The sequence below is a fragment of the Brachyhypopomus gauderio genome, chromosome 8 (assembly GCF_052324685.1).
Source record: "Brachyhypopomus gauderio isolate BG-103 chromosome 8, BGAUD_0.2, whole genome shotgun sequence".
In the NCBI taxonomy this organism is placed as follows: Eukaryota; Metazoa; Chordata; class Actinopteri; order Gymnotiformes; family Hypopomidae; genus Brachyhypopomus; species Brachyhypopomus gauderio.
Genome location: NC_135218.1, coordinates 6,993,672 through 7,019,080, shown reverse-complemented (window position 1 = coordinate 7,019,080; position 25,409 = coordinate 6,993,672). Strand labels below are relative to the sequence as shown.

The window sequence follows — 25,409 nt, the reverse complement described above, 5'->3', positions numbered from 1 at the left end:
GCTGGACTTTTGATCTCAGCTGCAGATGTATAATCCACATATAAGTTGTGTATCCCTGTATCTCAGCTGCAGATGTATAATCCACATATAAGTTGTGTATCCCTGTATCTCAGCTGCAGATGTATAATCCACATATAAGTTGTGTACCCCTGTATCTCAGCTGCAGATGTATAATCCACATATAAGTTGTGTACCCCTGTATCTCAGCTGGTATAGTTGGAGTAGCACAGTACTAGTATCACCAAGGTCGCGGGTTTGAGTTTTACTCTGGATTGCTCTGCCAAATGCTGTTAATGGAACTTCATGACAATTCACATAAACAAATGTGGGAGAGCATGCACACACACACACACACACACACACACACACACTAGTGGCCAGATTACCTCCCAGGTGATGACTAACTCTGATCGACTTCCACCTCCTCCGCTCACATTAGCTGGAGTGACCTTCGGGACTATAGAAACCAAGAAAATTCACACCCCACACACCCACACACACACACACACACACACACACTTAATATAGACATATTAGTTAACCCTTACAAACACACACCTGATATTTAACTATGCCATCATGCACATTAACACAGTCAAGATAAACAACAGCAGGTCAATATCATCTACATTAACCATTATGCATTTATCTGTTTCTTAAAAGTGTTTCCCTTTTTTTCCTGCATGTAATGTACATCATACAAAATCATTTTTGTCCATTCTGTGCATTTCTGGACTGTACCAAAAACTGAATGTTTTTGACAAATTACATTCTTTCACAGGTGTGTCAAAATAAAACACCTCCACTGAGTAAACCCATAACAGACCTCAGCATAAGCCTGCGTGCAACCTGCCTGCTGCATGCTTGGTTAAGATAGCAGAAAGAGTTGTGTGTTTATGCAGGGGGTTCTTACGCGTGGCCTTTGTTCGCGCTTGCTTGGAGGGTTTGCTTGGCTCACCGGTGCCCAGTGCATTGCTTGCCAACACCCTGAACTCATACTCCACCCAGGAGTTGAGCTCAATTACGGTAGCTTTCAGTCGCTGCCCCCCCACCTCCTCTGGCACTGGTAGGGAACAAAGCACGGGTGCTTACTTGGGAGACATCCCGCCCCTAATACAGATGCTAATGCTAACGCGAATGCTAACGTTAACGCTAATGCGGTATGAGAGACGGGTAGTGAAATGCTCCACAGGAAAACACACGTCACGTCTGATTAGGCTGGTTAGTGCATAAAGCACAAAGCTGAGTATAGTATACACCTGGAATATCAAGATAACTGCTGTCTCTTAATTATTGCTCACTTCATAAACAAGTACTTTTGGCAGGGGAGGAAAGAAAGAAAAAAAAAATCAATGTCATTGTAAAGTGGAGGACTCAGAGTGGTGGTAGTAGTGGGTGTGTGTGTGTGTGTGTGTGTGTGTGTGTGTGTGTGTGTGTGTGTTGGGGGTGGGGGGACAGCAAATGATTTGATCAGACGCCTGCTGGTTAGAGGCCATACCTGTGGTGACAGCTTGCCAGCCAAGGGAGAAGGGGGTTCTGGCCTGGATGGTGTAGGCGGTAATTGGACTGTGATTATCAGGCCCCGGCTTCCAGGACAGAGTGGCGGTGGTATCTGTGAGTTCTTCCACATGGATGCTGGTAGGAGGCCCTGGGGGGCCTGAAATAGGAGGCAGTCACACACACACACACACACACACACACACACACACACACACACACACACACACACACACACACACACACAAATGCACACATGCACACACACACACACACACACACACACACACACACACACACACACACACACACACACACACACACACACACACACACACACACACACACAGACAAGCACACACACATGGGCATGTTGTCTAATGGTTTTCTTATCAACAGCGGCCTAAAGCAGAGAGGTCCAGCTTGTAAATTATGGCAAAAGGTGCCTATTGTTCACTTTAATCATTCCAATTGGATACAGCTTCCTTTTTGCACCAGCTTGAGCAAGAATGTTTTCACCGTTGTTTTCTAGGTCTCCAAATATTCACAGTGCATGTGGGAGTTTGTATTTCTGCAGCACCGTATCATCAGCTTAACAGCACAGGGGTGGGTTTCCCGAAACGTTCGTAGCGCTAAGTACTTCGTAACCTCGTATGATACGTATGAGGTTAAGAAGTACTTAGCGCTAAGAACGTTTCGGGAAACTCACCCCAGATCTGCAGATGATCCAAAGAGAACATAGAACTGCTTCCAAACATTATCTTTAAATGTCACGTAGGCACCTGTGCAGATGCTCAATAATTATGCACTGGCATGTCACGGGTCTGACAAAGTGTCTATCTCTCCATCCTTGAGCCCTACCCTGCTGAGGATCACATGATGGCTATGAATGTACTGACTAGAAGTGGTGTTAGGTATAGGACTCTGTAGGAAGGAGCCTCTCTAGGGTGCTGTATGACAGGTGTTTGCGCTGCAGGTGGTACCTCTGACGATCAGGTCCGTGGCGATGGAGCTGCTGTCCACCTTGGTCTGCACGGCACACGTGTATTTCCCCGCGTGCCTCATTTGGATGTTACGGATCATGATGTCACCTGAGGAGCGCTGTGGGCCAGCAGCAAATTCAGGGAACATCGGTCACTTTTACTGCCCCATGTTTCAATATCCAGCCCCCAGAAACCCCTCCCCCTTTTCTTCCAGCCAGTACACAAAGTCCATTTCAGCAAAAGCTCAAAATGATCTCTGCATTCGGTGCTTTGGACTGATTCTCAGTGGAAGAGGAATAGCAACCCAGATATCGTTTATGTTCTCCCTCTTTTATGGCATTATTTCTAGTTAAGGGCAGAAGTGTTGCCATTAATATATATCACTTTAAATTACAGTGACTGGACTAAATAATTCACAAGGGCTTTTAACATGCAAATGAAGAGAACCAGTCACTACAAACTTCTACGTGGTGTAAGAAGGTGTCCGATAATCTGCCTAGAGTTGAGAGCCAAAGCAATGATGAAGCCGATGCAATTCCAGGAAAAAAGATAAAAAAAGATTTATGAACTTTTAATGAAAAGCATATAAAAGCGATCTAATAAATATAAGCACACAGGAAGCCCAATCTCCCACGAGATTATCAAATTTCAGTTTGTCATCTATGAAATAAAAAGAAAAATCCTCTCATAATTGCTTCACAAAGTCACAATAATCAAAATAATACTCAAAACCTTCTGTGAAGTCAGGCACAGCATACACAATGTAGTGAATATTTGAAAACTAGCTGGAAACACTGAAAATGTTGACGTGACCGTGCAAATCATCGCCATAGACTAGCGAGCGAAGGAAAGATGTTGAAGGTAAGATGAAGGTAAGATGTAAACTTGGCTGCTCTGTTGAAGAGAACGCATGAGAAAGCAGGCACAGGCTACCGGAGGCAAGCCAGTCTTCTGCACCACTCAGTGCAAGAGAGGTACATTTGCAACCCCAGTATTTTCCAAAGCTGGCAAAAATCAATAGTTTTCTGCTGCTAACCCTCCAACAGTTGCAGTTTCTTGGAAGATAAGAGTATGATAAATAATGCATTAGCCTCTGTAAGATAGCAAAAGCACTAGGGCCACTATTCATTATTGGTAACAGTGGCCAGGAGAATAATGCATTCATTACTTTAATATGATTTCGACTATACAGCTATTAGAAGTACAGTAGTTCGAGTTCACTTGACTATAGCTATAATGCATTGTTACTTTACTGTTACAGAACATGATGTTCTAAATCTTTGCATGAATACCCATTAGTGGAAATGACTGAGAAATGTCAACGATTCTTTAATGTTTCTGACAGGAGTGCTGAAATTAGTGGAATAGTGTTGAAAGTGTGGAACAGATTGATTCTCATTGGAAGTCTTAATTCATTATGATCAAGTGCTGTGTTTGACAACTGTACTTACTCCACCCACTTTCTCAAAGTATCCACCATGGCTGCCAAAATGAATGAGCTGTTCGTTGAAGAACCAGGTGAACTTGAGCTCCAACGAGGGGTCATGGGTCACCTGGCAGGGCAGGACGATGCTCTCGCCCACGGTCACATCCAGCGTGGAGGGCACGGTTGTGATGATGGTTGCCTCTGCAAGAGTGAAGCATCCAGCATTCTGCTTAGAGCCAACAGGCAGAGAGAACAACACAGAGATTCATCATGTGCTAGGCTGTCGAAGGCGAGCGCTTGAAATGTCCTTTGCGACTGCTTCCTCTTTTATTACTCTGCATCACGTCCCACAAGGATAGCCAAAAATTGCCTGAAAAATGTCCCGTTTGATATGAGTTTGAGTGGACAGCCTTCTCTACTGTGTTTTCATACACTGTATGAGCAAAACAGTAGAGAAGCATGTCCACTCAAGTGCATTTGGTGAGAGATGGTAGGCACATGGATGGCAGAACCCTCAAGGACCCTCTGAACTGCTGCATGCTTCACTGTCTGGGCTGCACCAAAGCTTCCCGGAAGCTGTGTCTGTGCTCCCCCAGAATGCACTGCTGCCCAAGTCACCATTCACGAGGGGGCTTGTGTTAAGGTGTCTTGGCATGCAAGCCTGGAAAGCTCTTCAGTGCATGCAGCATGTATGTGGAGAGAAACAGTGCAAAAAGACTGAGAGAAGTAGTGAGAGAACAAGAGAGAAAGAGAGAGAGAGAGAGACAGACACAGAAGAATTGGAATTGGATCAGAAAACCCAAACCTTTTTGTTCTACTGCAGAAGGCTTCTTCCGCCTCAAGGGGGTGCTGTGTGTGTATGTGAGTGGAATTTTCCTCATGGACTAAATTAAGCATGGAAAACGATACCCCTGTGACAAGCCTGAATTTAGGTGGAAAGTATAGACCAGCCCATCAGCTTTCAATCTGCGGCCGAACATGTGGATTGTATTATAGGTCCCCTACATACGAAACAATCTCCCTCATCTCTTTTCTGATATCAGACGGCGATGGCAAGGCTATCAGGAGTGTCGCTGGGGGTTTTGTGCCAGACACAATAGGGAGGCGTCGCTTCTTTTATTGCGCGGATGAGATCCTACTCCGACTGACTGTCAGACCGGCACAATGGCCGACAGCGCAGTGCAGCCTGGTATTCTGATGGCGGCTCTTAAAGTGGATGTGCAGGCACTTTCATTCGGCGTGAGAATGCGTCGCCAAGGGTAAGGAATGGGCCTCACGTCGAAAAACACGCTGCCTTGTGTGAACCCACTACCAGGACAATAAGGAGCAGGTTTTCGTTTCCAGACCGAGCCCCCCACCCTCATCCTTTTTTGAGCTTTCATGAAGAAATTTCCTTCATTATTGGTCTTTGTCTTTCTAAGGCAATAGGAGATCCCCTGAATTGGGGGGAGGGGGGGCAGCTTGAAACAAGGCAGCTTATTCCACAGGTTCTGTTTAAACAGCAGCAAATTCAAAGCCTGGGTCCGGGGCTGTGAAGCTGGAAGGAACAGGGGTGCAGGTGGTGGGGGTCAGCGTCATTAACCAGCCTAATAACTATTAATCTGCTTAGTTATTTATAATGCAACAGCACATTCTATGGGAGAATACAGGGCAGGCCGGGGTTATGCTACACTCCTTACACATACTACAACGGATACCTAATAGAGCTCGGCCACCCTGGTTGGGCAGTTGGCAAACCTTCTGATGCAAGATGAACTCGTCTGTGCCAGAGTGACCCGGGAGGCAAGCTCCGTAGGCACATATGTGGAAAAGGGGTCTTATTATCCCACTCCATCATCATTTGTGATGGATTGCATGGACGACCCCTGCTTTATGAAGCAGACACTCCTGCCAGCACACCTTATAATCTGACCGATGGCCATCAGTATAATACCTTGTTATGGACAGACGTTAGGTTCACAGGATGGGGGCGGGTAGTCAACCTTCACCAGCTGCATGGGTCGATCAGAGGGGAGGTGAGAAGATCGTCGTCGCTGTGTCAGATTCCATGGATCTCTCTGGGGACAAAGAGTTGAGGGCTTCTCCGAGAGCGAGCGCCGGTGTGCGGGAAATTAGTGTGGAGTAATCAGGCTAAAGGGAAAGGTGAGTGGCAACAGGCCGAGCCGTGTTTACACGCCACCAGCTCGAGGCGTGGTGACAGGCTGGACACGTCTCAATCTGTAGGCTCCTCCGTGTCACATGCGCACCCACCTACAGAACGTGCCACCCTGAATCCTGGCTGAACTGGCTGAGGTTTCTCTAGTATAGTGGTCATCACGTTCGCCTCAAACGTGAAAGGTCCCTGGTTCGATGCCAGACACATTCTTTGGGGGCAGTCATGGTAGGGAACTGGTCTTGTGAACACAGGGTTGAGGGTTTGATTCCCAGGCCTGAGGCCATGACTGAGGTGCCCTTGAGCAAGGCACCTAACCACAACTGCTCCCTGGGTGCTGGGCTAGGGCTGCCCACCGCTCTGGGCATGTGTGCACCACAGCCCCCTAGTAATCACTAGTGTGTGTGTGTGTTCTAACTGCACAGATGGGTTAATATGGAGGACAAATTTTTATTGCGGTGAAAAATCTAAATTGACAAATATTTCACATTTCACATTAACTTTTATCAAGGTAAAACCAAGGTAGGGAAAGACTCCACCCCCACAATGCCCTGCCCACAATGCCCTGGTACTGCCCATCTCTATGTTGTTCATCTGTTTCCATCTCTGCTATAGGCAACTGACTAATAAAGGCGCTATGTTCAGGGTGTACGAGCGAGCAAGACTTGGGAGGAGCTCAGCGCTGAAAAGGATCAAAGCTAGTTTGGGTCAAGTGTCCCTATCAAGCCGCAATCTTCTTTTTGTCATTGTTATGCTACAGCCGGGTCATGGCGGAGGTAACAAGTGGATCCCCTGAGGCCCGAGACCGACTGCAAGAGCTGCACTGGATAACCAGGATAAAGGTGCATAATCAGCTCTGATTGTGGATAATTGGACGCCACTCATGGCGGAGTTCTCCACCGCAGTTCCACGACTAAAAGTGACATTTTCTGAATTGAGACTGAACTGTTAGGTGCTCAGCTGTTTGGCTATATGCTCTACAGGTTATGGTAGTGTAGCCACATATTTAGCGCAGCAGTGATGTGCCTATTAAAATTTATCCTGTCTGAAACTCTGCCTCCGTAACGGAGGAGGAATATTTTACAGCCTATTACTCAAGAATCCAGCATCATAACAGGTTTTGAATACACTGTCTCATCTCAGAAAATGTCCTCCCTGCATTTCGTAACAAACATCATGAAGGATCGCGGGTAGAGCGAAGTGAGAGCGAAACAAAACTCAGAAAACATGAACAATGAATAGTCTACGCCACCTTTCAGACACAAATGCAACTCTGCCAAGGATGACAATCTGCAGTCTGCTGGTTTGTTCTCCAACCTTTCTTCTCATTTCCACACTGCACTCTGTATTATTTTCATTCTGTTCAAAAATATATCACAGAGACTGTCTGATGACCCGCGGGTGGAGAATCAAGAGATGTTCTGTAATAATCTCACCATAGTTTCCCTCTTTATGTCTTTTAATGCTGTTCTGCGTGAAGTTTCAAGGTAGCCTTATAGCTTGCATTTGGAATGCTAATTCCTGCTAACCTGAAAATGTTTAGAAACAATTATTTTTTATCTTCCTACCAGGTGCCTCACCTACAAAAACTAAACAAACAAAACACACAAAGCAAAAAAAAAACCAAACAAAAGCAAACCACTTTCACCTCAGCAGAGGCATCAAGAGTCCGTGAGACCTGCAGACACAAATCCCATTACTGAAACGACCAGATGAATTTCTGCCATGAGCAAAGTAGCCACCATGAAGACGCACACAGTACGTTAAGTCAAAAGGCTGCGACCGCAGGGTTAGTTTGGTCACACTGTCCATGTGTTGATGGATTGTAGATGTAGGGAACCCTGCACTTCTGAGTTGAAGGAAAAATGTAGCAACACCACATAATAAATGTAATGGGCACTGGGCATTACTTCAGTAATACTGTCTGATCAGTATCTGGAAGAAGAGGCTTTGATTGAGTGAAGGACTTTCCCATTAAGTTGTCTGAGTATGATGGTTCTGAATGGAAGGAAATTGGATCCAGGAGTGGGGAGAAATTTAGAAGGCACTGAGATTTTGACTGGCTTTTATATTAAAGGCCACACTCCCAAACACATGATTTGATCCTCTGTTAATCTCTGTCCAGAGAAAGTAATTTCTAATTAAGACTAATGAATGTGGTTAATATCCTCTTAGCGTTCAGATAATTGGGACATCACTTGAGCTGATAAGTTGCCTTGCATCATTTGCTGTCACTGTTTGGGGTGTGTATGTGTATGTGTGTGTGCACTGCTGTGTATGTATGCGTGTGTGTATTGTGTGTGTGTGTTTGTGTGGTTGGGGGGCTTGCATACACTTAGCTAGGAAGAATCTGATGTGACAGGTATTTTTCAGGCGTCGTACCACAGCAGTCAATTTAAATAAACTACTGTCATGTCCCATAAGGCCCAGCGCTGCCTCCAGTACACGTGTGCACACAACACGGCCTCCGATCCTCAATGAAATTGCGAATGTAAATTAGCCTGTCCCATTTCCTGTGCATTATTGATACTGACAGGGAGGAACTAGATCATATGAGAGTGTATTTGTACATCAGCCAAGGTGCGGTAGTGCTCAAATAGGATGATGGAAAGCAAACGCTTAGGGGAAGCATGTCAAACAGCGGCCGGCGTTCTTCTCCCGTGACTATAAATCTGAAGATTATCACGCAGTTCAAGCGAACAGACACAGGTGCACCTTCCATCGACGCCTAGATTGATAACGGATTTAATAGCCAGCAGCTTGTCTTTTGCGGCACATGGCAACAGATGTGTGGTGCGAGCCAGCTTTAAGAGCTCAAGGAGAGGTTCACGTCCAAGTTGGCATAGGGCAGAGGAGGGGTGGTTGGGTGGTTTGGGGAGTGTGTGTGTGTGTGTGTGGGGGGGGTTCTGTGAGAGGATGACAGGTGTGAGATGAACGGCACCACAAACAGCACGTTGGAGGGAAGTGAGAACTTGGCATAACTGAGTGGGACCGGTTACCCAACAGTGCCGTAGCAGAAAGACAGTGTTGGGAGGCGGTGTCCATCTGTGAGTGATCTTTGTGTTACGGTGATTTCCTATCTAAGGAGGCCAACCCTGATTAGTGCTTAGTTATCAGTGCTTTTGTGTAAGCTGTAAAGTATTTTTTGTGCTTTTGTGTAAGCTTTTTGTGTGTACAAGGCAAACTTGTGTACACCAAAACAAAACAAAAAAAAAGTCCAGATTGATCTACAGGCTGCATGTAGAGAGAACTGTATTTTTCAAGAGAGCAACATGTCTTATCTATTGTGTGGATTTTCCTTACAATAATAAGTATGCGACGTATTGCTGATTCTATCAAAGGGTGCAAAATACAGGGCAGTGACAATGCAAATAGATGCAGTTAGCACCAGTAGGGTGATTGAACTTAAGATGGTGAATATGTGTGAAAATGAACTCGTCTGAATGCAAGGTACTGCAGGTACCAACCTGCCATGCGTTTGGTGTCTGCTGTCATTGTGATGTTGAGGACACTACGAGAAAAGTGTAATATAGACACTAATTTAACAGGAATTATGTTGAGAGTCAAGTTGAGCAGATGGAAATGAACTCTGTCACTTCTTCACTCAACCTCTCTCTCTCTTACCCAAAACATATGGAATGTGTCATGCATGACAAGGTTATTTTTAATCAGAATATACGAACACATACTGACCAAGGCATCGCATGCCTTTGAAGACTACATTAACGAGCTATTCACTTCTCTGTCAGTCAAAATGTACATGTATTAAAATTTACTAAAATACTCTTCAGGGTCTGCAGTAAGCAGAAGGGAATCAGCCACATTCAGTAATAATAATATGAGTCATATGAAAACTTCTGCATTCCAAATTCCCAGATCTCCTTGAGCAAACCCCCCCCCCCCCCCCCCCCCCCCCAAAAAAAAAAAAAAACAAAACAACAAAAAAAAAAAACAGACCAAGAGAGGAAATCCAAGCAGTCTCTATAGCAACCACTAGCATTCAAATGTAATAGGACAGCTAGCCCAGAAGGTGTTCTAATATAGTTCCCACACTGTTGACTTTGTGTCTCAAAGGGACTTTTGGCGATTGCTAACTCACGAGGGTCCAGGAATAAGCAAATTATGCTTGCCTTGACTCTTTCATCAGCAGGGGAAGACTGCACCGAAGTTCAGACCCAAATGGGAAGTATTTTGACTCTGCGCCTTCACATTGCCTTTCGTCAGTTCCCCCGAGATGACGTATAGCTGTCAGTGGCACAATCACTTAAACTGACACCTGCGCCTGGTTTGAGGCGATCTGTCCCTCTTTGTATGCTAATCAATATCTTTCACTCTCCCCATTTTCTATCTTGTCATACTCAACAATAATAGCCTAATACGATGCTCACTGTGAATACAGATGAACGCGAGGTCAATGTTTTGTTGACATACAATAAGTTGAGGTTCAAATATTTGACAGTAGGTTAATGATTTCGAACTCTCCACAGATCTTAAGTGAAAAAGCCCCTCTGAATTTTCTTTAATTGAGATGTTCTTTTTTTCTAACGTAACGAAGAGAATGTGCAAAACACAATCTGAAGGAAGGGCTTTAAAACTGTGCCATAGCTGGGTTTATGGAACCTTCCACCATGTTGCATTCAGGGTCATGTTTGCCCCTCGGAGTGATGGTGACGTCTTTCTCCATCTTCAATGACTCTAAAACCACAGCTCCATGCATTCTCATTCATATTAAATACTGCTTAAAAGCTCGCTGCAGCAGAGACTTGACAGAAATCTGATCCAGGCTCCCCCAGGGCCCGCCACGCTGTGGTTGTGACAGTATGCTCCATTTTTACCTCATTAGGATATGAAGCAGCTTCTCCCCTCACTGTGATTCCATAGCTCCTCACAGGCAGAGGGAGCTGGTGTGAGGAACAGGCACGAGGAACAGACGTGTGGAGACAACGTGAGGAACCGGTGTGAAGAAAAGGTGTGAGAGACTGGCTTGAGGAACATGCGTGAGGAACCAATGTGAGGAACCGGTGTGAGAGACTGGCTTGAGGAACAGGCGTGAGTGAGGAACATGCGTGAGGAACCACCGTGAGGAACCGGCATGAGGAACAAGCGTGATTGCCCAGCAAAAAACACAGGGCACACACATTCCATTCGGCTTTTTTCTAATTCAGCGAAGAAGAAAAAGGATGTCTAGAGCAAACTAGCATTAAAGCATTAAAGACTGATGTACCTTAAGGTGTGTGCCTATGTGTTTGCACGAGTGTGCGTGTGTGTGCACACGTACCTTTCACCATCAGCGTGCCTGTGCTGCTTGCTTCCCCAAACTGGTTGCGCGCCTCACACGTGTAGGGGCCGCCGTCAGACTTGGTGACATTCGATATCCGCAGGTTCCCGTTCTCCAGGATGGTCAACCTGAAGGACAAACAGCTGCCTGTAACACCAGGCCCCAAAGTACAATCTTCACCTATCTGGAGGCGGAGGTCTAGGCCAAGCCCTTTCGCACACAGCCAGAAGGGTTTAACGGTATTAGGTAGCAACACGGCCGGCAGACATCCCATCAGTGCTGTATGAGCAATCACTGAGTCCCCTGCATCCATTTCACAAATCCACTTTTGTGTCCCTTTCTCTGTGTTTATCAGGGCTGTCTGTAACTAGACGGATTCAAACAACAACAAACCCACCCTGCAGTAAAACAATAAAGCATTTGAGCATCAAGGCCGCCCTGCAGTAAGACAAAAGGCATGTCAGCACGGGGACCGCAGCGCAATAGACAATAAGGTCTGTCAGCAAAAAGAACACCAGACGATACACTGTTCACATCTCAATGACTGCAGTGATCCTGTGCCCCCAGAAGACTGCAAGTGCATTTACCATTTTGATAATCCACTCAAATAATACAGAATAATGCATGCATATATATACTTTCAAGAGCTTTCTTAGTGACAGATATGAAAGACTGCTCTTTTATAAAGAGCACCCGGTGACTTAAGACTTAGCATAAAGGCATGCTGGGGCTTCTACCCAACGCTGCCGAAAAGGTCAGTGATCCTTAACAAAGCGCGGTGCTCTCCACAGTAACAGGGAGGACGAGGGACTGTCGACCTTGAAAGAATGAGAACAGGGAGGACTTCTTCATTAAGCATTGGAGGAGCTCTAATTATCCCAACTGCTCTGCTGAATCTGCAAACTGTAAATATGAAAAAGCCCTGGGCTGGTTTGTAAAAGAGAGAGAGAGAATGAAAGTGAGACAGAGCGAGAGAGAGAGAGAGAGAGAGAGAGAGAGAGAGAGAGAGAGAGAGAGAGAGAGAGAGAGAGAGAGAGAGAGAGAGAGAAATGCACTATTAACAGCTCATACACCATTAGGAACTTCTAGTGTGCATGTAAGTAAGAGAGACGGAGAGAGACACACAAACACACATGAACACACACACACACACACACACACACACACACACACACACACACACACACACACATGCAATTATGCTTTGTCGCATTAGTGATGCCACCAATTTCAAATGCTCTGATTGCTTGGGAGAGAGCATGCTTAATTGGTGTGGACAAAACATGGAATATGAATAATCCATTTTCACTAACTGTGGACTGTATTAACAAATGCAAAGAGAATGATCAAAGCAAACAATATATTTCACGGTAATTAACAAGGTTCCAGTGTGTCAAAATGTATCTGTGCGCAGAGCTTTCAGCTAACGGTATTGTCTGGACTCACCACCAAACTGCAGAGAGAATATCATTTTATTTTAGAGACTGTGTGGGTGTTCCCCAAAAGTTTGCACACAGAGCCTGGAGAATTCAAACAACTCAATAATAAAATTCCATGCCTCCCTTGTGTGAAACACAGTGAGAGATGGTGCCATGTCATACTCAAAGGCTTTTTAAATATGTAAAACATCCAAGAGGGAAATGCACCTGTTAATGAAGCAAAAGCACAATTTTTGATTGGTCGAGACCCATTTAGGGTTCTGTTCCAGAAAAGAAACTGTTGGAATCTATTCAGGTACTGGACGTTATATGTTTGTGGATATCTCTGATATCTTGAAGCTGGGAAAACTAGCCAGGCTGGCTGTAACATAATGCACAATGAGATAGGATGCAATTGGCAGGCAAATGTTTATGAAATTACAATTTAAACCAGAGACTAGGCACAGGGAAAAAGCTTAGTAACTCAGACCCATGAGAGACTGTGAAGATGACTGGGACTCCGGGATGTATATATGATGAGTCCTTTATAACGAGTCCATACGGAGGTGCGACTGGTAGTGGGACCGGGACACAGGCACAGCCTCAGGATTGTCAGTAGGTTTTAGCCAACCTGCTTTTTACTGTTATTTTTCTAATCCCAGTGTCTTTTCCAGTTTAACATTTAATGAAGTTGTTGTTCATTAACTTTATCATTTTCTACTTTCCACTCACCATTTTTTGTGACACCAAAAGACACCAAAAAGAACGTATTTTCCACAGAGTTCATTTCATTTGTAATTAGGGAGGTTATCCCAGTACATTTCATAAGGTGGTGTATAAAAAAAATTCACATTGGGATCTGAGTGGCCAAGTGTTGTCAGTGATTAAAAAAACTAAATTCTCCACCAAGAAAAGATGCAGAAACCTATAATTAAAAATTTGAAGGACTTTACTCTGAACTTTCTGTGGTGTAGTTCTGAACCCAAAATATCAAAACAACATTTGCATCATTAGGAAAAATAATCCCTGCTCACTGTTAAGAAACATCCATTATCAAGTACGGTGGAGATGTTTCTTCCACTGAGGAACCTCTAGAGAGGAACAAAGAAGGCAACAGTAGCAGCACAATGTCTTATCTAGATCAAGTAACGACCTGGTTTTTCTTCTGCAATCGCAGCTGATAGAGATACATTAGTGCTTTCTTTCCCCTGCCTTCATGTGGACATTGTCTCTGTGTTCATCAGTCTAGGGCAGTTTTGTCTTCAGCCACAATAAAGACTTTCAAAGCATCGAATTCCCCAAAGAGTGCTGACATATCCAGGCTATCTTTGAGATTTGCCAAACAGTGATATCTGGTTTGAGGTGTAGCAATAATGTAGAAATAATTTGTGCCAAACAGAGATTCTAGATGGCGAAATCTGCGTGTGGGCTTTTGTGTGAACAGAGACGTCTGGGGTATGCTGTTCTGTGGAGTCAGATTCTGTAGCTCATCGATACAAGGCCCAAGAGAGTACTTCTGTCTCACACACACACACACACACACACACACACACACACACACACACACACACACACACACACACACACACACACACACACACACACACACGTCCGCAGCCAGCTCTCCATTGAGTTAGTGCGGAGGAGAACGTATCAATAATTCAGCAGCACAGTGACTCTGAGTGTGGCTCTTATCTCAGGATAACACTGGCTAAAGAGTACATCCATAACCCTCCTACCAGGAGACCCATCCATGTAGCTCCGGTGGTTGGATGGGGTCAGGGTGGTGGGGGGATGGGCTAGGTCGTGAGCAGATCCCTAAACAGCGGTCTAAACGTTGTTCAACATGGTACCACGTGAGCAGAAGGATCAGAAACCCAAGGTGAGAGGGAGAGCAAGGGCAGTCACATTCCTTTTTATCTCTGCTGGTGGCTGCGCCAATACCAACGGTGTCTGACAGCACTTTCCGGCACTTTCCTTTGCTCTGTGAAAAGAAATTGCAGGTGGTGAAGGAGGCTTGCCTTGTTATCTACCCTCGCAACTCTTCTGGAGGGAAAAAAATCTAGGAAAAATCCTTCCAGAATTCCGAATGACTAGTCTTCCCATTCCTGGATGGATTTTATAGATTTTATTATTGCTATTTAGTTTTGTTTGCTTTTCTTTAATCTCATGAAATGCCTGGGCTCACAGGCAAGTCAGAAACGCATTGATTCAAAAAGGATTAAAAGCATGTAAAAACTGACCCTGGAGTTTTGTGGGTATGTTCAAAGTTGTATCTGGAAGCAGTCTTGGTGAAATTAAGCCGTGAGTGGAATAATAAAACTGTGCTTGAGCTCACGTCTTTGGTATGGGCGTCCTCATGGGGGTGCAGCCTAATTGTATCACTTAATAAACTCAGAGAAGCTCTCGTGCACGCCACTCCAGCTCAGCTCTGTTCCACTTGACGTAACCTATCAACACGCCACCTGTTCACATAGAGCCACCATCACCTGTATCAAAATCCAATACAACCTATTCCAGTGGGGCCCAGATCTAAAATGGTGATCCCTCGCAAATATACATGCAAATTTCATCTCACTGTCCGATTACCGTGAAAACATCATTAGTAAACATGAGGGAAGAGCGAGTTATTACGAGATCTTGTAGACTACTTTGATTCTTCACCTTACGGTCGACATTCGATTCGGCTGCATGCTTCTCAGAAGCCTATATGGAGTCTTCATTAGTGGGGTAAATAACACCATGATGAGGATCGTGGTGGGTTTGATCAGGAAGCCCACTCAGGCAATCTTTTAGTTCCCGCAATCATTTTTTTTAATTAACCTTGTGCTGTGGTGTGTTAAATTTGTTGTGCCTTTACAGTGCGTCTAGCTACACCTACACCTATATGCACCCGCACATGATGAAGATATACACGCAAATTCACAGAAGCCACGACTGAGTGGAAGAGGTGGAAAACACCATGGACAACACGGTTGTGTAAGTTAGCTGCTCGTTGGCACATCAGTGTGTTATTTGAGTTAGCAGCTTGTTTGCGCATCTCTGTGTTACTTGAGTTATGTTGGTGGTGATCAAGCTCACTACACCGGAAAACCCCACCACTCATCCTGAATGGCACTTTGCAAGCATCTCTCTTTTAAAACTCTATTGCCCTGTGGCATTTTCCACTTTCCACTTACCAGTCTTTTAAAGCCCAAACTAATTTGCATATTTTCCAGAAAGTTGATTTTAGATGTAATTAGAGAGCTTATCCCAGATCTTTTTAGCAGGGAGCTGTAAGAGGAAGAGGAAGAGGAAGAGGAAGGGCAGCAGAAGAACATTTATAATCACAGAGAGCTGCTGTAATATCCAGCAGTGGACAAAAACTGGACTCTGAAACTTCTGAAGCCTCCAGGTCTTTGGACTTGTCTTCAAAATGAACCGAAAACAGCCTACATGTTCATTTACAGACACCATTTTAAGAATTAATATGTATCCTCAACATGTCCTTTGCACTTTTTGATCATATTTTGCCAAATGAGACCAAATAAGACCATCATGAAGACGTTGAGAGAAGACATATCCTACATTCAGCTGTCTAGTGATTCTTTGTCATGTTCTCTGCTTTTCCATGCCTTATTTTAGTATTTTGACTTTTTCTCAGTGGTAATATCTGGCAGTTTGTGTGACAGCATGACAAAGACAGAGACAAGCCACCGTTGTGTTCAAAAGACTCTCACGTCTTTCACCAAAAAAATAAAACAACAGGCCGTCTCTGACCTACCCGCAGGTGTTGTTTTTAATCACGATCGTATCAAAAGATTAGGTGCCTAGAGGAAGGAAGGGCACTCGTGAAGCGCACGCACGCCATCAGGGGGAAGAACGGCCCTGGTCCCAGCGTCCCAGCCAGATGTGCTTCTGCGTTCCGGCTCAGTCCAGAAGGGAGATTCCTCTGCACTGCGGAGGTGGAGAACGAGCTCCTCTCTGTCGAGGGGCAGCCGCCTTTTTGATAAAACGGGTGACATTGCCGGCACGCCGGACGGGTGTTCGGAACCTGTTGGGGCAGACGGCGAGGCGGTCCTGTGATCTGTTAAGAGGGACCCGTTGATGGACCGGCCTCTTCTGCCATCTTTGCCACCTCAAGGTTAACCCCCTCCCCAATTACGGCCACATGAAAATACGTGCTTTTATCGCCGGAACAGAGCAATCACTTGTTGGTGGTAGGAAAGAAAGAAAGGCGAAAAAGGTTCTTCTCCTGACAGTTCTCCAATAGCCAGGTAATTGATATTGATTTTTTTAGTGTATATGGGCCTGTCTCAATGACTCTTAAACCGCAACATTCATTATGTTCCTATCTGACAAGCACATAGCCATAGGTTGGAGTCTGTTTTCAAATAAACCCAATGGGTTAAAGCATCCATCCACGCTTATTTGGGTGACAGGGCAGTGGGGCGTCTTCCTTAATCTACTCTACATTAAATAAAATTCATATGCTAGTGTTGTATATTTAATCGCTTAGACACGTCGTCGGGGTTGTTCTGACAACTGTATATGGCAATAGCAGGACTCCAATCTTCTTTCTAACCTCCTTGAATACTGGCGCAGATATTTATAGTAGGAAATGAGCTGGAAAATGATTCATGGTGTTTCCTGCCAGTTCGTGCCGTATTTCGTCAGCTGGCGCTCACAGCTGAGTGGAGGAACACGAGTGTTTCTCGCCCTGCGTCGCATCTGAGGGGCTCGCGTAGCCGCCGATAAGTGGCAACGATAACAAATGATTGACAGTGAGCGTCTAGACTCTCACTCTGCCGCCCAGGAACAGGCGTGGCGTGTCGGTGGGCGCGCGCCCGTGCGTGTTTGTTTCCTCTCTTTTCCTTCTGGTTGTATTGAAATAACTGGAGAAAGACACCATCGCGGGCCAAACCTCGCGCTCTCTGTGTTGACCCTTGTCTCCAGGCGACTCTGTGGTATTATTGGTTTCCATGGCGATATGGAGAGTTGTAATAAAAAGCCAAGGCTAGAGGACAGACCTGGGAGCTTCAGATGGAAGTACAGTATTAATCTCTCTTTTGTAAAACAAATACAGACCAATGTCAAACATTTATTCTTATTGCAGCGTAGGAAGGAGTCCGATTTGTCTGGGAGAAGGCAACATAAATTCAGCTGTACTGAAATTTTTTTATTTTTTTTTATCCCTCTCAGAGAGAAGTACACACTGACCTGACACTTTCCTAGAGCTAATTTTCTTAACACGTTCAGTGCTGTTCAATAATTCAGCGTGCTGATTTAGTACAGGGGCTCGGGATTCGGTTCACTCCGCAAGACACTCTTCATTCAGGTATCTGAAATAAATTCACACAGCCCTTGGAGGAGACTAATGTTTCCTTATGGGTGTGTGTGTGTGTGTGTGTGCGTGTGTGTGTGTGTGTGTGTGTAAATAACTGAATTAATAAATATGCCTGTGAATACTTTAGAATGCATACTGCTTACTGTATTCTTACCATCTTCAGATAAACAAATCTACTGTTACTAACAGCACTGCATGGCAACATACATGTATTCATGTTATATGATATTGTATTAAAATAGGCATCATTATAAACTGATTACTCCTTTATTTCAGGAGATGGTTAGATATCCTTGAATTAAACATTGCATGGGGTTCAAAGCGTATTAAAGGTGATGATCTCAATTAAGCCTTCTCATTTAGCTGGTATCTTCTCCCAGTTGCAGAAGGTAAAGAGGAACAGTTTGTAATTAAAGTAGGAGAGAGAGAGAGAGAGAGAGAGAGAGAGAGAGAGAGAGAGAGAGAGAGAGAGAGAGAGAGAGGTGTTTATCAGTACTGGACAGTGTGTATATTGATACATTCTGCAAATTGGTCTCCAGCTTTACTCCTTTCCATAGGTGTACACACACACACACACACACACTCACTCACTCACTCACTCACTCACTCACTCACTCACTCACTCACTCACTCACTCACTCACTCACTCACTCACTCACTCTCTCTCTCTCTCTCTCTCTCTCTCTCTCTCTCTCTCTCTCTCTCTCTCTCTCTCTCTCTCTCTCTCTCTCTCTCTCTCTCTCTCTCTCTCTCTCTCTCTCTCTCCTCTCTCTCTCTCTCTGTCTGTCTGTGCAGGATCCTTCCAGGAATAAAGAACATTACACGTGCACCGCCCGAATTCTGCACAGGGACCAAGATGGATTACTGGTGCTGCGTTGGATGATTCTTACTTTGAAAAATGATATCAACCCCCTGCTCCCCTAAGATAAAGCTAATCCCACTGAGTCCAACATGGCATACGGAACAATAAAGAGCACAGTGACCTAATCTGAGGAAACATCTTTACTTCAAAAACCTTTAATTTTATCCAGATGTAGGCCTATGCATCTTTGAAAAGTCTTTTTATGAAAAATACGATCTGGAAAGAAAATTCATAATGAGGACGTTTTCAAACTTGTAAAGACCCCCTCATAGAAGTTTCTCACTTAACAAATCTGTTTTTCTCCCATGCCGTCAATTAACGTTGAGTCTCAATTGTGTAAGTCTGTAAACATAAAATTAGCGCCGGTCGATGGCCTGTCCACCATCGTGATTGACCAATTGACTGCTGAGAAAATCCATACATATGGATCTTCTGTGGCACAGGCTTGCAGCTTGCTATATCAAATTATGTCCCACTGGTTAAAGAGTCATTTAGTCAACATTAGCAATAAACCTGGCTACAGGAAGAAAACCACATTCCTTTTGGCATTTTTAAAGCGCTAGTGATGGGCTGTTTCAGAAGCAGAAGGTTGATATTAGCAGGGAGCTACAAGCTTTAGGGCATGTTCCAATTCTCTGCTGGTTAGAGTGCTCTCCTTCATATGACATTCCCAAGATTAAATATGCCAAACTTCCCTGGTGGAAGAAAGAGGGCAAAATTAAAAGTGGGAACATAAGGCAGCCACGTAAACATTTGGGCAGGTGAACACATCCCTTCAAGGTGAGAGAAAGTTTGGATGGTGGTGAATGTGTGTATATATGCATGTGTGTGCGTGTGTGTTTGTGTGTGTGTGTGAGGGGGGGGGGGTATGGTAGTCTCTAATATTCTAATGTGACATGATGGTCTCTTGCGATTAGGACTGATTTAGTCTCCCAGTTACAAGCAGATGTTAAAGCCTGGGCAAGAATATTAGTGGACTCAAAGGAGAGAAACTGAACAAGACATTTAAAACACGACAAACACCATTCCCTTAAACAACAGTGCAGTGCTCATGTGCTGATGTAATTTAAGAACATTGGTGTAATGCAGGAGTCAGGTAACATCGAGAGGCTTCACTCTGGCTATTTCAAAAATCAGACAGACAGGTTGTCAAATTGACAGGTTTAGTACAGACAGGTCATCATAAATGCAGGAATAAGCAGGCAAGTTCGAAACTAGAAAAGCGAACGCTGGCATCTCAGGTAAGATGTTAAAGTTTGAAAGAAGTGTGGTAGTCAAAACTTAGCAGAGGCATTTTGAGTATATAAGCAAGAAACAAATGATACAAGTATTATCAGGACTGAGAAAGAACTGATGTGGACCAATCAGGAGCGAAGGAACCTTTGCTGCATCTCCCAGCATCTCTCGCCTTCATGAGGACTGGGCTCCCAGCACCACATTGTTATTAAATGAATGAATGTTCAACTTATATAGCATCTTTCTAGATACTCAAGGTCGCTTTACAATTTTAACACAGGTACAACTCTTACACTACCAATCACACACCGGCGAGAAGCGGCAGCCAATTGCGCACAGCGTACTCTCTACCGGGATCCACAGCCCCCTGGGGGACTGAATGGGGTGCAGGAAGGGGAGAGAGGACAGACCCTAGTGACAGAGCACCATCCACCACTGGGCACACAAACACACACACATTCATGCACACACACACACAGACAACTACTTTTTATTGAACATGAAGACACACTCCGGAGGAAACCCACGCAAACACAGGAGAACATGGAAACTCACTCAGATAGGGACTTGAACCCAAGACCCCAGTGCTGAGAAGCAAACGTGCTAACCACCAAGCCACCGTGTTGCCCATTGAGCCCCTTTTTCCTCTGCAAGCCCAATATTGATCAGCATTTCTGTGCTAAATCATTAAACGTTAGAGTGATGCTCCGTCTTACTGCATGTTTAAAAAAAAAAAAAAAAACCTTTAAAAGCATTTAAGAGCAACGCAGAAAATCAAATTAAAGCCAGTTCCGATATAACAAGACAGCAGAGAATGGACAGGCCATACTTAGATAAGTGGAGAGATCTAGGCCATCGGACATGTCCTCTGAATCTGGACTGACAGTGGTGCTGCTAGCCTGCTCTCCTCCACCTTCGGCTCTTTGAACTGACGTTCAGCGAGCCTTGATTCACCTGGAACGAAGCCTCGGTGACACATGTGCTTTTAAATGGAAATCATCCTGACAGCAATCACTTCATGTCCAAGAGTGTACAGTCGTCAAGGCTGCCTCTCTCCCCTTCCCTCTGTCACGCTCTCTCTCTCTCTCTCTCTATCACTACAGTGGGATGTACACCTACTGCACGTGCCTGGTCCATCTGGAACACTGTTACCTCGGCGACACCCGGAGGATGCGGTCCAACCCCGGCGTGGTGGGTCTACCCCTGGCCCGGTGGACGGACTTACACATGCCAGTGCCATGCAGCGGTGGGTCCCGGCCACCACTAGCCTCCGCACCAAGATCAAAGAAGCGCAGCCTAAATTTTTCCCTTTCTAACTCATTCTATAATACATTAAGGCCAACCTTTCATCTTCTTTAAAAGACACAAAGCCTATTCTCCTCTCAGCAATGCCAGGCACGGGTAATGAAAATGAACTTGCCATTAGATTGTCCCTTTGTTTAAAATTACACCTCTGTATCAAATCCCTTCTGTCCTTCTATCTTGACATGAACGAATGTAGTGAAATATGAGGACTAATATATCATTGTGTAGGAAGCATGGGGCATGGGGGGGGACGTGTCCCCCGTCCCAAAATAGAAAACAGCTGTATTTGTCCCGCCCAGAAATTACAGGATGGGCTCTGATTCAGATCAAATGTCCCTCAATATCAAACTCACTTCACACATTTGCCATACATATGATATCTCATATACCTGATCTGAATTTGGACATATTAGAATCAGTCCTCTGTGCAGGCTTATTTGCTGTTGAAAATGCATTTAACATTATTTTCCAGATGCTGTATAGCAAAATGAAGGGTTCTATCAGAACTGTGCACTGGTATCAAGTACAGATCATGGAAGACCATGTTAATCCGCTACTGCACTTTACTCTGAGCTCCTCTCAGGAGCTGAAAGCTTGTTGCACACCTGACCACCGTAATGAAGCCTCTTGGGTTGTGGAGTGTACAGAGTCATGGCTCCAGGTCAGCTCATTACACGCTGCTGCCCGACACACACACGCGCATTTAAAAGGACAGGTGCAAAAAAGGACCGGCCGCCTTAACCACCAACGAGCCGCACCCGCGCCGTCAGACCCGTGATGGCGGTCACGGGCCGTCGCCCCTGACGGACCGGGACAGAAAGATCAGCGGCGAGACCCCTGCCACGTCAGCGCTGAAACGCCAGCGCGGCTTTAATCCCGGTCCTGACCCAGAAGCAGCCGGGCGGGTGGCGCTGCACCGTTTTTCTTTTCCTTCGTTAGGCTTAATATCATTTATTTCCCTACGGCGGGAAGCATATCGCGTCCGAGCGCCGGAGGCACTAACCGCCTCCCACCCTCTTCTCCCAGACAGTCAGCCGAGCGCTGGTCGTCTCAGCTCCTCAGCTGATGTCATCTGAGGCACGTCTCGTCTAACAGAGGAAAACAGGGACACACAGCCCTCACAGACACAACCCCCCCCCCACCCACACACCCACCATCGCTAGCCACCTCTATGCTCTCTCTTCTTCCCTCGCTTTTTCTTTTTTTCCAAAAAAAAAGGGGGAAAAAAGCAGGTTGGGAGGGAGGGGAGGTGGAGTTTGGGCTCAGCTATGAAGATGGATTACTCTGCCAGTGACACACACTCCCCTCTTTCCAGCTCTGCTGAGGAGAGCTCGCACAATTAAGGCAATTAATCTTACACAAGGAGTTCACGCGCGCCCCGCTTTGATTAGTCGCAGCTCCCAGACAGGTGCACAGGCGGGCTCGCGCAGCCCAGATCCGCACAAAAAGAATACGCCTGATTATTTATCCGGCTCGAGTGGCGTTTGTAGTTAATGAGAGCCACGGCTGTTTATGGGTTCCACGAGGCCGGCAGCACGTTTCGTGGAGTTCACAGGGTAAACGGATCAGGGGTGGTGTGAACGAGGCAAAAAATGCAGTCATATCTAATAGTGGAGGGGTACAGCTGATATAATCGCTGTAATAGAATGTGTAAGGGATCAACAAGCCACAACTGCAACAGGGATTTATGTTGGAATGGGTGTATGGACATGCATGCACACACATGCGCACACACACATGCACACTCACACAAAGCAACCCTCCAACCGACTATTGTCTGGAAGGGGGGATTGGGGGTTAAAGAGAAAGTCAGCATTTTCCAGAAATACATTCAGTTCGGCAAAAAGGTTCTTTGGCTGGCATCCAGCTATTGACAATGCAATCCACCATTCTGACAAGGCTTAATCTGCCACAATACAACCTATAACACATACACACAAGGTGTGATCTGCACATTTTTCTTGTTAATTACCCATGTGTCAAAGACCAGGTAGGTGGGCTGAACCATACTGTTTGCACAGAAAATAAATAATAATCATTGGTTTGGTTAAAATAAGAGTTCATGGGCCTTGAAAAAATACAATCAGTGCAGCATATAATAAGACAAAAGGTTAGCATGCCAAGCAAACAGAGGCTTCTCTAATTCTTACCACCTCCAGACTAATGAAATTGCTGTTTCTAAGTGCACTGCATGGTAATATCCTCATATCCATGTTATACAGATATTGTGTTAAAATATTACTGCAAAATAATTTCATTGATTGACATATTTCATTAACTTCAATCAAGAACAAATATTTGCCAACTATTCACTTTATGTGTAAATAGAAATTTGATCACAATGGGTAACTTTCCCAATTGCATGGCAATGAGTTTATTTTCAAGAGACTTGCATTTTACATTGTAGATTTCCACTGATTCCACAACATCTAAGCAAGACAGATTAACCAAATACCAAGAGAGGTGCAGAGAATGAGATATGTAATCAGATGTAGATGCTGTCTGTGCCCAGAGGAAAAAAAACAAAAGAGAGAGTTCAGTCAAGTGAGGATGCAATGCTGAATTGAAAATCTATTTCAAAGTCACACCTTCTAAGTGCAGGGTTTGTGTGGCGAGTGTTTCCAACCACTCGGTTCCTCTTGGGTGCACACGTGCACACACAGAACAGCTGAAGGACACCAGCAGCGAAACCTCCATGCAAACACACCGCCACTTTGTTTGACAAGCACCAACACCAACTTTGGATATGTAAACTGCAGGCAGCTGTGATGTTCTCTATTTCTCTCTCTCTCTATCTCCCTCTGTCTCTTATATATACTCACACATGCATACACACACACAAATACACCTCAGTGTGAGTAGATGTAATCCTGTTGATCTGACCCTCACCCACCCCATACACACACACACACACACACACACACACACACACACACACACACACACACACACACACACACAGACACACACACACACACACACACAGACACACACACACACACACACACACACACACACACACACACACACACACACACACACACACACACACATTTTTCATCCAGTCTGGCCCGTCTGCCAATCCTGAGCTCGCACAGGGACGCAGTACTGCTGATAAGAGTCAGGGTGGCAGGAACCATGACCCCCCACCGAGGCTGTGCCCAGAACCTGATTAACACCCGGGCCCTGACTCGGGAGACGGCAGCCACAGTGGCCCACTCACACCACCCAGCCCAATTAGCCAAGTCTGCTTTCTCCATCAGCTTTATCCATCACGTGTAAATATGCACATAGTCACGCTATCCTTATGAGGTGAGAATTATCTTTGATGTTTATAGAGACAATCAAAGATAAAGGAGAGATTGGTCAAAAAATGAAAGAAAGAAAGAATGAACAAATGACCCATAACGTATTACTCATGTCTGAAGACGATGATTGTAACTTGTATTTTTTCACCCTACCAGTGCTCGAGATACTCGTTATTTCAATTGAGTGAAATTACTTGTTCTTGCGCATGCTTTGGTGCGATTGCACCCGTGTGTGTGTGTGCACACGCCACCAGAGGCCCAAAATCACAGTGATGCATCCCAAGAAACGTGTGCTGAGCAGACACTTCCTGCAGCACCAGCACTGCACTGCTGCAGTTGGAGACGAATGGCGCTAATAAGCACCCGTGCTGTTGTTGCTGCTAATAACACACACAATATGAACAAGACATTTAAAGAAGGGGAAAAGAGAAAAAAAGTGGTTGTTGGGGAAAGAAGGTGGTGGAGTAGCAGGGACACTAGAGGGACACTAGAGGGACACTAGAGGGACACTAGAGGGACACTAGAGAGGGTTATCGTCTCAGATCTAGTGCTGCTTTCAGAGCCCTACAATGGACCTGGACGCTGAGCAATGGGACGTGAGGAAGGACAGGAGTGGGT

At 45.2% G+C, this 25,409-nt stretch overlaps 2 protein-coding genes across 2 annotated transcripts in view; both read right to left on the bottom strand.

The window, feature by feature from the left end:
* LOC143521131 (contactin-4-like) overlaps positions 1 to 21,407 on the bottom strand; it is a 29,967-nt gene extending 8,560 nt beyond the window's left edge. Inside the window, exons 1-7 of the mRNA XM_077013692.1 lie at positions 21,331 to 21,407; positions 11,337 to 11,464; positions 3,932 to 4,107; positions 2,481 to 2,598; positions 1,499 to 1,657; positions 914 to 1,063; positions 387 to 457 (exon numbers count right to left, since the gene is read on the bottom strand). Of these exons, the coding sequence (XP_076869807.1) occupies positions 387 to 457; positions 914 to 1,063; positions 1,499 to 1,657; positions 2,481 to 2,598; positions 3,932 to 4,107; positions 11,337 to 11,464; positions 21,331 to 21,407 (879 nt within the window). The remainder of the gene's footprint in view (positions 1 to 386; positions 458 to 913; positions 1,064 to 1,498; positions 1,658 to 2,480; positions 2,599 to 3,931; positions 4,108 to 11,336; positions 11,465 to 21,330) is intronic.
* Positions 21,408 to 22,551: 1,144 nt separating this feature from the next.
* shq1 (SHQ1, H/ACA ribonucleoprotein assembly factor) overlaps positions 22,552 to 25,409 on the bottom strand; it is a 21,580-nt gene continuing 18,722 nt past the window's right edge. Inside the window, exon 11 of the mRNA XM_077013691.1 lies at positions 22,552 to 22,571. Within this exon, the coding sequence (XP_076869806.1) occupies positions 22,552 to 22,571 (20 nt within the window). The remainder of the gene's footprint in view (positions 22,572 to 25,409) is intronic.